The sequence below is a fragment of the Chaetodon auriga genome, chromosome 16, assembly GCF_051107435.1.
Source record: "Chaetodon auriga isolate fChaAug3 chromosome 16, fChaAug3.hap1, whole genome shotgun sequence".
Taxonomy (NCBI): Eukaryota; Metazoa; Chordata; class Actinopteri; order Chaetodontiformes; family Chaetodontidae; genus Chaetodon; species Chaetodon auriga.
Genome location: NC_135089.1, coordinates 12070001 through 12083678, shown reverse-complemented (window position 1 = coordinate 12083678; position 13678 = coordinate 12070001). Strand labels below are relative to the sequence as shown.

At 44.0% G+C, this 13678-nt stretch overlaps 1 protein-coding gene across 1 annotated transcript in view; it reads left to right on the top strand.

The window, feature by feature from the left end:
* The first annotated feature begins 3401 nt into the window (after window positions 1-3401).
* fam20ca (FAM20C golgi associated secretory pathway kinase a) overlaps window positions 3402-13678 on the top strand; it is a 36937-nt gene continuing 26660 nt past the window's right edge. Inside the window, exons 1-3 of the mRNA XM_076752468.1 lie at window positions 3402-4868; window positions 5536-5720; window positions 9580-9658. Of these exons, the coding sequence (XP_076608583.1) occupies window positions 4309-4868; window positions 5536-5720; window positions 9580-9658 (824 nt within the window). The 5' untranslated portion in view covers window positions 3402-4308. The remainder of the gene's footprint in view (window positions 4869-5535; window positions 5721-9579; window positions 9659-13678) is intronic.

Genomic DNA, 13678 nt, shown 5'->3' with positions numbered 1-13678 from the left:
GTAGGCTTAAAATACTGTAATTATTATTATCTACAAAACAGATCATGTGAAAAACAATCTGTTGCTAATTTTTTTTTTTTAAACTCTCTTCTGATCCACATAGCTGTTGTGAAGTGAAGGTGCATTCTTGAACTTTTCTACCTGAGTTTCCTGTGAAGATTAATGGCCCAGATAACAATGGTGAGACCTGTTTTTCATAAGGAATCATTATAAAATACATCAAAGACAAAAAAATAAGAAATTGTTTTTGCAGCAGATTGAAGCTTGCTATTTTTACTGGCAGCAACAACGTATCTGGCACAATCTATAGTACATTTGCGAACTGTTGCTGCAGTGCTGTTCAATCAATTAATTTATTAGCGGTATGTTGCTCAAGAATTGAACAGCACTCAGTATTAATGGGAGCCCATACAGAGTAGCCCCACTTAATCTTCCTGGAAATGACCAGACTGTGCTTTTCGTTTCTTTCCTGGTGTTTTAGAAAATGTCAAAATAGTTATGGTTCATTCTGGAGCAGTTTTACCTTTAAATGAATTTGACTTCATGGCATGAATCCAAAGCAAAAGAGAAAGGTCCTGTGAACAAATTGAATGCATATTTCTTTTTTTTCTCTCTCTCTTTTTTCCCTCTTGACATTATAATCCCACATTCATTTGGATGAAAACAGCATGCAATCTGAAGCTCTCCATTTTCCTTTCCAAGAAGTGCTCTTAATTGCTTAGATGCCAAGAGCATGAATGCTGCCATTTCTTCATAATCAACACATTTGGGTAATTTCTTTCTTTTTTAATAGTCACTGATTGCAAAACTAGGTGAAAACATAAACCTTTTTTCAATAAAAGTATTTCCAAACCATTAATTTCTGAACAGTGGGGAAACTCGGTGGTTTGGAGGGCAGACAGCTGCAGCTGCTTCCAGCAAACAATCACAAATATGCTTCATCGGCTGATATAGGTTAGGCGGGCTCTGCTCGCTGGCAATGCACATCGACGCTGTGTGCCAAAAGAAACTGTAGCATGCTCAGAGGTACAGACTGCTGCAGGAATAACATCTCTCTTATGTGGCTAACCGTTTATTTTTACTCTTTGAGCTGAAACAAATTACATAATTCATAGAATACCTTTTTAGTATCAGTGGATTCCAACATGTCGGCGCGTGCCAATTTGTTTTGTTTGGAGCACATGATGAATTGGGACAGCAGGCTCGCCTTTGGGAGAACAATTTGTTTGCTTGTTAGCTTTAAGATCCTGTTTTATTTAGATGCACAAATCTGGCAGTGGCATGAACTCCAACTCAGTGCCTCTGGGAGGAGGGGCAGAAGCCAAGTGAAGCTCTTCCAATCGAGCCCACTTGGTGAGCCTTGTGCGGCACACACAAGCCAAAAGAATATGTGTAATTTGTTCTTTTTATTACTTTGTGATTCCACTGAAGACATGTCTTGCTTCCCGTCAAACCCTGTGAACCCCGTCTGTTTTTCGACAAAATGCTTAAATAGATTTCCTCCGTGTGTTTGTATGTTTTTGTCTGGCAGTCAAAAAGCCTTCATTTGGCAGCTTGAACGAGCTCCATGGCAATTAACATGTTATTCATTAAATCTTGTGATGTCTCAGAGAAACCTTGTCCAGCCCCGTGTCGACTGCAGTGATTGCTGCAAGTGTTTTGTCCCCCTGCAGTTTTAAATGAAAGGTGTGTTTCACTTTATCAGCAAATAAAGAAATCGCCTCCGAGAAGGCAGATAGGTGTGTTCTGACTGTGAAACGTCCACAGAAGAGGATTTATGTTTATGCATGATAAGTAACCTGATAAGAGACCCTTTGATTACAATTAAATTAATCAAGTTTTGATGTACAGTCAGCGACACAGTATAGATCAGTGTCCTCCTTAATACGTTTTAACATATTCTTAACACGGAATCACTTCAGTGCCAAACCCACGCAGAATTAACAGGTTTCACAAACAACAGAACTTATATATGTTTTATTGGCTCTCATCAACTCCCCATATAAAACTGTCAACAGCCATTTAAAGCAAACAAGTACAGACAAGCCAACTGCACAAAGTGTACCTGGTGATATTTGCCCAGCATCTATATACAGAGCAAGCTAAAAACCCAGATGTTTTCTATGGGAGCTGGTGGAGACCAAACCAGAGCTAAAAGACAACAATATCCCGTGAATATAACCCTGTTACCAATGAACCTGTTTACCTGTGGAATGTTCCTAACAGGTGTTTTTGGAGCCTTCCACAGCTCTCCCAGTCTTTAGCTGCTCTTTGTTTGAAGCATGTAGCTGGCATCAAATTCAGAATAAGGACATATATTTACACAAATCAATGAAGTTGATGAGCTTTAAACATTAAATATATCGCCTTTGTCTGTTTTCGATTGAGTATGTGTCAAAAAGGATTCAAAAGTTACCGCATTTCTGTTTTATTTATGCTTGACTTTGGAATATTCTCAATAACTGCATTCACGCCAGACACTTCTGAATGTTTAATCTATTTCTGTATTGTAGTCTTGTGTAACAGACACACACCTGGTGGAGAAATAACTGACTAATTCATCTAGAAATAAAATAAACTGACAACTGTATTGATTGACAGAATGTTTTGCCTCATCAACTGGGGCAGCTCTGGCTCTGGAGGGAGGCGGTCGGTGGTTCGATCCCGGGCCCCTGCAGTCTACATGTCAAAGTATCCTTGGGCGGGATACTGAACTCCAAATTGCTCTTGATGCCGTGTCATCTGTGTTTGACTTGTGTTGTAAAAGCGCTTTGAGTGGTCGTTAAGACTAGAAAAACACTATATAAATACACTCCATTTACCATTAATGATCCTTTGTTTCGTTAAAATGTCAAACACTTTCTGACTTCAGCTGCTTTTCTCTGTGTTCTATCATTTTAAATTGAATACATCGGGGCTTGGGACATTTAATGGAAATTGCGAAAGGCATTTTTCACCATTTTCAGTCATTATAGGTGTTGAACAAATGTCCAATTAATAAAAAAAAAAAAAAAAGAAAAGAAAGAAAGATTACTAGACTAATCAATAGCCAACTGCTTTAAAAGAAGTTTCCTGTGGAGTGTCCTTCAAAAGAGGATCTTTTGTGCCTGGTTCCAACATAATAGCTTGTTTCTGTCAACACTGAAGAGTAACAGTCTTCTGTTAGCCTCTCATAAATGCAACAGTGAATATCAGTGATTCCTCGTTTGGCTGGTGGCCCCTCACAGACCCATCAGACCCTCCAGAGCCCACTTTCAGAACCACTGTCTCATTGCGCACTTTGAAGAATGATATACGTTGTTCTTCAGATCATACTGTATATCTTACAGCCACCCCACTGTTTCAGGTTGACTCAACGCCCTCTGGCTGCGGAGAGAGGAGTTGCAGCCTCAAAGGGCTTCAGTCCACAGCTTTCCCTCCCTGAAGCTCGCCTTTCATGTCACCAGTGTTACTTGTATGTGCGGACGCAGCCAATCTCTTCCCTCATGACGCCACCGAGGCTGGGCTCAGAGGGCTTGGATCATAATATTTAACACACCCACCCTGGATGAACACTTGGAAGGAAGACAAGGCAGCGTTAAGGGGACAAATGACAACAGGATCCCTGCACCTGCCCGCCAGCCTCTGATTTGACTTCAGCGAGGGCTTGCAGCGGCGGAGGAGCGGGACCGCATCCAAGCATCTCAGCGGATCACCTGTTATTCAGCGGATTTTTCACTTTTTTTGGCTTTTGAAATTGCAGTTCTCACTTCATCCTAAACACTAGGAAGGCTGTGTGCGTGGACTATATCAATCTTTCCTGCTACTTTTTCTCCCCCCCAGAAGACAGTTATGACTTATTTTGACATCTCACTCCGTGCTGGCAGCGACACAAGGAAGCAGATTTGAGGAAGAACATCGGTGCTTTTTACAGGACACCCCCTGCCCTCCCCTCCCTCCTGTTACCTCTTCTTAACGATTTATTTAGTGGTCCGTCCTCCTGACACTGTATCCTGTTCGACCTGGCAATGAATGAAGAGCACTTCTTGAGCCGCTGCCAGTGAAGTATCCAGCGCTCACAATGACTCGGTCCGTCCACCTGCCTGGGAAGGAAGAATTGGGACTATTGTTAAAAAACATAAAATAAAGGCTGAGTACATGATGGAGTTGTTGACATAGGCTGACGCGCATTATGTGTGCAGTGATCACAGTAAATCTTCAAACCAACATCGCTGCTTTGTCATCGCATAACACTGTTGGACATCAATGTCGGTGCCGTGAGGTGCGCTGCGCTTGAAGCTTACCCTCTGTCAAGACGAAAAAAAAGAGATGATCAAAATGATATTGTTTCGTAAATTTAGAGTGTTGATACTCATGGTGTTTTTGGTGGCGTGCACCATGCACATCATGATAGACTTGTTGCCGAAACTCGAGAAGCGAGCGGCGGGAGCGGACAGCGGGGACGGCGGCTGTCAGTGCGCTCACCACCCGGGCGGGGAGTCGCAGGGCTGGGGTAAGCAGCGCGCCAGGTCGGCGGCTGAAGCGGGCTGGCCTAACAAGCACACGCTGAGAATCCTGCAGGATTTCAGCAACGAGCCGAGCTCCAACCTCACGTCGCACTCCCTGGAAAAGATCACAGCGGCCGCGGACAGAGCGGAGTCCTTCAGGCGGACGAAGCCGTCGGCGGGGAAGGCGGAGGACCACAAGCCGCTCATCGGTGACGCGAGCGGGGGTCGGACCGTCCCAGCCCACGGTGTCTCGCGACTGTCCGCTCTGTTTGGGCATCCTTTATACAAGGTCGACCTTCCTCCTCTCACGGACGATGACACTTTGTTTAACGTCAACACTGACATCAGGTTTTATCCCAGAGCAACAGGGAACCAAGGATGGTAAGCTGGTGGGAATTTATTCAACTTAAAGGGTTACAAGTGGGACTGTGAGGCTGCTTTAAACATCTGACTGTTGATGGGATGCAAGCAAGGGACCAGTAATAAATAGAAAGTATTATAAGTAATTTGTTATCTACAATGAAGCAAATGAATTCAATTAGCTCTCATGCTTTCTAATGCTGTCCCAGTTTTCACCCAGTTCATATTAATGTACCTGCAGACCTACAAATTATGAGACATCCACCCCCCGTGCGGATATCTATCTATCTATCTATCTATCTATCTATTTAATCAACCAGCAGTTAAGTCCTTCCATCCATCCATCCAGTTTTCTGCCTGCAGTATAGTGTCCATCTGCTGCATCCACCCGTCTCTCCTTTTGTCATGCCATCTTACCTTTTTAGGCATGCAAGTTATCAGTTACCATCTTGTTGTAGTTTTTTAAATGATCTTGGGTAATAAAACAGCATTTTAACCTCATAACAGTAACAAATCCATATGCTATAAGAATGAAGCCGTCTGTGCCTATTCCCGCAGCAACAATTTGTCTGATACAGCTCAATTAAAACGCTGTAATCATCAATTGCATACACTCAAAATTATCTTAACAGGAATCTGCTTGCACCACAACTCCTTTTTAAGCCCCTTCTCCTTCCCCATTTTCCAGGCACAATGAAGAGGGGAACGAGGAGGAGGAGGAGTTCTCTCCAACGGGAGAGGTGACGGAAGAGTCTTACCCCAACTGGTTGCGTTTCCACATCGGCATCAACCGCTACGAGCTGTACTCCAGACACAGTCCTGTGCTGGACGCCCTGCTGAAGGACCTGGCCTCACAGAGGGTCACCAGCGTGGGTGAGTCAGTCAGGGACAGCTGTGTTACCATGTGTGAAGTGAAGGAGTTGCTGTTATGTACTGTCAGTGTGTAATTACTGGGCCAATATTGATCATTTGTCTTTGCCTCATGTTGCCCACCACCGACATGATGGAAACTTAAGAAGAAATTTTGTTTTTGTTTCGTTTTTATTCACAGAAGAGTTAACTGATGGTCAAACTAGCTTAAAGAACTGGCGGCCTACCTAAAAATATTGTCATCACAGTGATAGATGTCTCTATTGTGTGATACATTGCAACTTCAGAGGCTTTTCCACCCGGGGAAAGAGTAAAATTCTGCTTGGAAATGCAACAAAAAGTGTTTTATTAAAACATAAAAAAGTATTGGGAGCAGTATCAGCCTTCAGAAACCCAAACTGGTTGAACCACAGAGTGACTTATGTGCAGCTGACCTGTATGAGTATACAATGAATCATAATATGTGCGTTCCTGTTTATACAGTATGACTGTGTGTGGACGTGTGAGAAGGAGGCCAGAATCACACACACACACACACACACACACACACACACACACACACACACACACACACACACACACACACACACACACACACATCTGGCCCCCTATCTGTATTTCTGCTTATGCATGCAAGTTTCGAAATCTGTGCTCAGCTGCCTTTTCTCTTGAGAGCTTGATATAGATTCTAGCAATCTATCTTTATCAAATGATGTGGGTGTGTCGGTGTTAGAAAGTGCATGTGTTTTAGCCAGCGTGTTGGCTAGCATGTGTGTTTTGCAGCTGCTATACGGCCAAATCATTAATAATCCAATGCAGGATATGAAGCACTTAATTTCACCTGACCAATCGCGGCCTCGATGGAGAGCCTGCACGGTGTTAGAAGACTGAAAGGAAGGAGGGATGGATGACAGATGGGTAGAAAAGAAAAATTATGGCTAAAATATTTCACATAGCTGCTAAATGTCTTTAGGCAAACTTAATGGCGAGAAATGTAAAAAATTGCTTGCATTCAAAAACATCCATTACTGCCATTTGGAGACACTTTGCTTTTAAAGTGGATGAAGTGCACATTCTGCGCAAAATAAAAGTGAACTTGAGCATCAAGACGTCACAACGCAGATGCTGCTGGGAGACTTTCTGTTCTGAAAAGCGAGAAAATTAAAAATATGCCAAGGTGCAAAAGTGCCATTTGAAACACGAAAAACTCACTGCTCTTTGTCAAAGACGGGCCTGCTCGAAGACTGATTTGTGTTTTCCTCCAATGTTTTCACTGTAAATGATACACTATTAATGTGCTTTGTTGTAGTTTTTCCAACATCTCATCATACTGATGCCATCTTGGCCCAATCTCCTTTGTGAAGGAGATGTCGTCTCCGTGCAAAAATACGTGAGACAAATAACTGTGAAAAATAATCACGACCACAATATGAAGCAAATTATTTGGATTGAATTCAAACTGGACAGTGAATACCAAAATATCCTCTGCCGCCGTTATCGCTGTGCCTTTGTGTGCTCAAAAAAGAGTCATTGTACTTGTTATTGACGCTGTCTCCACTGTGTCATTGTTATTAGTGCCTCCATCTCTCACAGGCAGCTCACAATCATTCATGCTACACATCCCAGCCTACACTTTAGCAGTTTGTGTGCGTTTTTTTGTCCCCTGTGTTTATAATATATAAACCATCAATCTGTGCCCAGACACACCTATAAAAACAGTCTGTCTGCTGAATAGAAAACCCAGTGTGTGTTTGTGTGTGTGTGTGTGTGTGTGTGTGTCTGGAAGAATGCATTACAAGCTTTTGTGCCCCGTAATTGGTGCATACACTTACCACTTATCTGTCTCACTAAAATTGCAAAACAGAGACGGCATTAGAAAGTTTCCCTGTTCAGCGTTTTCTGCGCAATCGAGCTCCCCTCGCTTCCCCTCCTCTGCGTCTGTCTCTCTGTGGCCTTTTGTTCAGTCTTCAGCCGGACTCATAAATCATACGCACGGTAGCGTGCGGTGGCACAGGTGAGAGCAGGCTGGATTTATCATCACGGCACGGAGATGGGAAGGGGGATCAGACGGTGGTGGTGGGTGAGGCCCGGAGCCTTCTGAGAGACCAGAGAACTCAAAGGTTTAGAAAGGACGCAGGGGCATTGATTCGTTTGTGGATGCTTGGAGAAATGAGAGCGGGAGATGGATGGTTAGATCCGCCGAGACACATACATTCGCACACAGATAGTGAGGCAGATGGCCTTTAGGAGAATCAAAAGAATGTCTCGTTGAAGTTCAAGTCATGTCTGATTGCATGTCAGCACAGATACAATCCAGAGAAACAATCAGCTGAGCTTTTGCCCGGGAGGCTTCACAAGGGATTACCTTTTGTAGCTTTCAATTAGAAACAATTTTTTTATACACGTCCAGCACCGGGCAGAGAATTGGGGTCAGTCCCTGAAGGATTGTGGCTTATGGGTTCAAGGTCACAGCAGTAAAACATAGTTCTGTCATTCGCAATCTCTTAAAGGTTTTAGGCTCGTTGTATAGCTGTACCAAGTTTAAAGATTACCCCGGGGGCACCATCCACTTGACCTGGCTGCAGCAAATCTGGCACATGTTTAGGCTTAATGCCACAAAATCAGGGTATTCTTTGGCTTCACTCAACATCCATCCTCCGTCGTAAATGAGACGACGCTGACCGGAGGTTATGTGGGTTGTACTTTGTGCAACAGTGGATGTAAAATACAAAAAGCTTTTGAAAATGAGTCACGGTAAATGGGGAGGCTTGCCAGCGGTGAGTAAGACAACAAGTGAGTGAGACAGACGGAGCATAACAGAGAGAGAATAAAAGGATGACTTGTGCAAACAAGAGAGAGGAAGAAACTGAGAGACACAGCAAGAGAGTCAATAAACACAAAAGATAGTTCTGGGCAGGAGGTAGAGTGCAGCCGGCTACTCAGCCAGCAAGCCAGTCAGTAAGTGGGTCCACTACAGGGGGCTTAGGTTGATATTGGGGTTAGGCAGAAGCACTGTGTTGTATAATATGCTCAAGTTAATGCGCTGTAATAAATGTGCAAATCCCCCGAAAGCCTGTCCATTATGACAGAAACACAAGGCATTTAGACAGGCCTGGCGGTCCCTTTGTTTGAGTAGGAGGCGGGCAGGAAGCTCACAGCGAGTCTCCATCAGCCTGTGGGAGACACCGTGGACATGACTGATAGTCAGAGACATGTGCCCTGGCTCCCCTCCCAGGGTGCAGGAGGTCAGCTCGGAGGGAGCGAGAGGAGACGTGGCTGTGGAGAGTCTATCATGTACGAGCGGTGACTGACGATGTGTGTGATCCGTGGGGGCTTACAGAGAAACATCTGGTCAGAATCAGGTCTGTTGTGCAGCATGTGCACATATATGCACATGGATGGAGACACACGGGGTCAGTTTATTCCTTCATCAACAGAGTAATTGCACTATAATAATACGCTGCTGTATTTATGTGAAGAAGTGCGTTTTTTGTGTGTCTCTCTAAAGACACAAGCAGCTGCAAGAACACATAGTCACTCTGACAAATTGTCCATTTCCCTGTTCAGCCCTCCATCAAACCCACAACTACAGTAGCAGATGCTTTTCATGCCACTTCTTGCTCTCAGTCACATCCTGCTCCTAACTGCCACAATTGCACTTTGATTGTATGGTGTCTGGCAAATTGGTCAGCAGATGTGATAGCTCTGTTATGCATTCATGGAAAATTGCCTTCTCCAAATTGGCAAATGAAACAGCTGTGCATGTGTGCCAGTTTATTTTGGTGTGTTTATGTTTATCTGTGTGTGTGTGTGTGTGTGTGTTTATGCTTCAGATCTAACATCTTGATTGTTTTCCTCCCAGCCATGAAATCAGGAGGCACCCAGCTGAAGTTGATCATGACTTTCCAGAACTATGGACAAGCGCTGTTCAAGCCCATGAAGTAAGTAGTACCACAACTGACATACGTGACAGCACAGACAGACGCCTACGCCGCACCGTGTGCAGATATTGCCCCTGTTACTGCCACCCTTGTTAAAACTTCTAATAGCAGTTTCTCTGCTTTTAACCCATTTCTCAGATTTCAGCAAATCTGCATGTTCCCCCCAAAATAGCGAACATCAAAAATGTGTTTGATACACTTGGTTTGATGTGCCCACTTGTAATGCATATGTTTTAAGAGGACTACAGGAAATCTCATCTGAATAAGTGCCAAGCTCTGCCGCTGCATCTTTTCGGTGCGTTCAGATACACAGCGCTCCCCTCCGTGTGATCTTTTCCTGTCCGCTTTTTAATTAACATCAACAGGCTTATGTGTTAATTAAAATGAGCATTGAGCCATCGTGAAGACGTCTTCGGGGAGGCATATATGCTGGCAGTGGCGCATTGCACATGAAAAAGAAATGCCCTCCCTCTCAGCTGTCTGAGTTTTGCCCGATGAATTCCCATGCGAACGCGGATAAACAGAGTCCAGGCCAACTGGTCTGCGATCAGAAGTAATTGCTCAGGAGCCTGGTTTGATTGCTATGAAATGCAGAATGGTTTTCTACATGAGAGCCCCAGCGGAGAGTATTAGATTCTGGGAGAGCAAGCGTGAGACAGAGGGAAAGAGGTAGAGACAGACAGAGAGGGTGTTTGTGTGTTTGCTTACAGATCTGGTGAGTGATGCTCATGAAAGCTCAAAGCGCCGTATCTTTGACAACCTGCGCGGGTATAGTTTGTGATGATTCTGCAGCCAAAGCCACATTAGTGGGAGGATAAGGAGTTCAGGCCCGCAAAGTCAACATCAGCTTGAATATGAATGATGAAATGTTGCTTCTGAATATCTTTTCACTGTCAGGCCTTGATTTATGGAGAGGCTGCAAAGTTTATACAAAGTTTATTCACCTAGTGTTTAGTGTTCATATACCTTAGTCAGCTCCTCTTCATCTGCCTGCAGTGCAACTCCATCCCTTAATATAAACAGCAGCAGCAGCTCCGAGTTGCACGTGTTTGACTGAGTCTTTTTCCTGCGTCCTAACTTGGCTTTTCTTTTCAAGGTCAATCAGTGGCTGAATTTTTAGAACATGAGCCATTGTTTACAACATTAGCCTCGGAGGATATGGTCCGAACAAAGGCAATCTGGGCCTCTATTGTCGCTTTCATACACGCAAACCTTTCAAGTCAACAACAGCGCCCAGCAGGCATCTGTGGCATGGTCATATTTGACAAGAACTGAGATCACCCCGTGTTTGTTGTGGGTATTTTTGAGTAGCTATTAGACTGGACTGGGCATTCAGGGGCCGCTCCTAGGCAGCACGGACAATCGGACAATATGTGTGCACGTATGAGTGGTGTGTCTTTGTGCGAATGTGATGGCAGGATGTGACCACGGAATGAACGAGAGCGTTGTGAGGCGTGGCCTGGCCGTGGGCTGCTGCCCTGAGCATCATGTGGCATTAACAGTGTCAGGAAACAGTCTGCAATGTCTTGTTATACATGCATATGTAGAGTTCATTCAGTTTTGTGAAGCACAGATAAGGAGTTCCATTTGAAACGTCTGCAAGACAAAATATATCATAATATCACAGCAGCTTATTAGAAATACTGAATGTAAAGAATGCGCTTATCAAAAGTGTCTTTGGACTAAAATCGTCGCTTTTATATCTAAGTAATAGGATAGTACATCTGTGGCCACATTTTTCTATAAACCGTCAGCTGATTGAAAGCTGGAGTCTCAGGTTCAGACTTATTACAATCTGGAAGGCAAATGATTAAAATATACGTGCCATGAGTTTCAACTGAAAACTCAAATGATGTTGGAAACTTTGCAGCGATTGGATATGCAACACTTTGTCCAATAAACTTGTTGTGTGTGACAAGAAAAGTGCTGATTCTTTACGGTAGATATGAGTAAAGCAGTCTTTCCCAGTGGCTGTCAGAAACTGTTCTGGCAGTAATTGCATGTCAGTTTTAGAATTATATGCTACAGATTCCTGCAGCTCTTTATTTAGCCTGTCATATTTTATTCAAAGTCCTTGCTTTGACTGTCACAGTCATCTGTCTCCAGTGTTTACAGATATTATACAAAAGTCCTCAGAGCGGAAATACAAAAATATCAGAGTTTTCTGAGAGAAACGGCGTAGAAAAGTAACCTTTGTTCTACTTTTGTTAAAGCGCATCATCAGGGTTTGTTGTCTCTACAATGGCATTGATGTGTCCCACTTTTATTTTCGGAACTGTGGTGCATTCTGGGTACAGTAGTTCAGAGCAATGCTGTGTTGCATTGTTTTACTTCACCTGTCCCATTGTGCAGCATCAAGTGGTGCTTCAAAGAGGCTTTGATGTTTCAGGCCTCCTTTGAGCCGAATGCAAATCTGCACACCGGCATGGGCCAGGAGACTGCACAAGCTGACAGCTTGCCAGACACCTCCAAACGATGTTTCCTCTGTGCAGCTCCGGGAAAAAAGTTTGGAGCTTCGTTTTATCTGTCAGATGAACTCTGTGATTGTGCTTGGTGATTTAAAGTCGGTGCCCACAACGGGGTAGAAGATGCTCGTTTAGCTTCCAAACTACAATTTGGTTAAGTGTTTTAGGTCACAACAGCTTGTTTTCTCCCCACAAAAAATGATCTCCTCTGATGTTTGCGCTAGCCAAACGTTTATGATGTCTTTCCGCCGAAGAATTATAATCTAACAATCAAACGTGTATAAATGTAGCTCTTCAATTGTGGATGTGGTAAATTATGTTCAAGACGTCAGTTCATGCAAAACTGCGGGTATCTACAGTAGTCATAATGCCTTGATTAGGAGAGTAAAAAGTGGACCAATTTCATGGCGTCACCATGAGAAAATCTGTCCTTTAGCCAAAAAAAATTAACACAAAATAGATTCAATTTGAGCTGAAGGTGGCAATATCAGATGGCTGCGAGTGAAAGGGTCAAAGCCTGTAGAGGAAGGAAGGAAAATGAAGTGGCATGTGAAAAGAGAGGGCTGGTACTGGAAGACAGATGAGAAGCAGAGACAGACCAGAGGGTAGGGGAGCGGTTATCACTGCCAACCTGTCAAGGAACTGGGTCTTCCAGCTGGAGCTAGGTTACAGGCCGAGTGGAGACCCTCCATGCCAGGCCTCCATGTCTGTCTGGCCCAATTCCCTGGTGCCCGTCCTAGCCATCCCCTGCCAAGATCCTGGATGTGGTGTGTATACAGAGCGCTCATGTCATGCTAATTGGATTTGTCAGATGGAGGGTTGAAGGATTGATGAAGGAGGTGTAAGGCTCAGATATGCAAAGAAAGAATTAATTTCTCCATCAAGCGCTGTTTGACAAGCCTGTTTGCACCCCCCCCTTGCTTTGATTTTGTTGATAGTCTCGGAGTTCAAAATGGTTTATGCATTGCGAGAATAGCAGAAATGACTTTCATCGTTCCTGTTTGCTGCGTACATGCCCCAGTTGTGCCGAGAGCTGTTATATCAACACGCTGTGTTCATTACATGTAAAGACATGTGCTAGAACATATATATAGGGCACACATGCCCATCCTTAAGCACCGTGGGGAATCAGGATACGTCCTCATCTGCATGAACCGGATCAGTTCTGACAAGCTTGGGCTCCTAACGCTAGTAAAGCCTGTGGAGTTTGGCCGCAGAGCCTCTTAGTTGCAACACCCAAGAGGCTGTTTTATCATCTACAGGCTGTTTCATAACCACAAGTCCATCGGAGGGCCTCATCATATCTGCTTTGCCCGAGTTGGGTTATGACTGACATATCTCTAAGGATCCTGTCTGCAGATGGGGAATCTTTTTTGGACTGAAGCATCTAATGTCCTCCGGAGATGGCCTCTCCCTGCTCCGGTTATTGATCTGATCATGAAAGATTGATGATTTTATCGTGGATTTTCATGCATTCATGTAGAGTGCAGCCGGAGCAGCTGCTCATAAATTGTCTTTGATGGCTTGTGGTAAGTTTCTGGAGAGTTCACCTGCT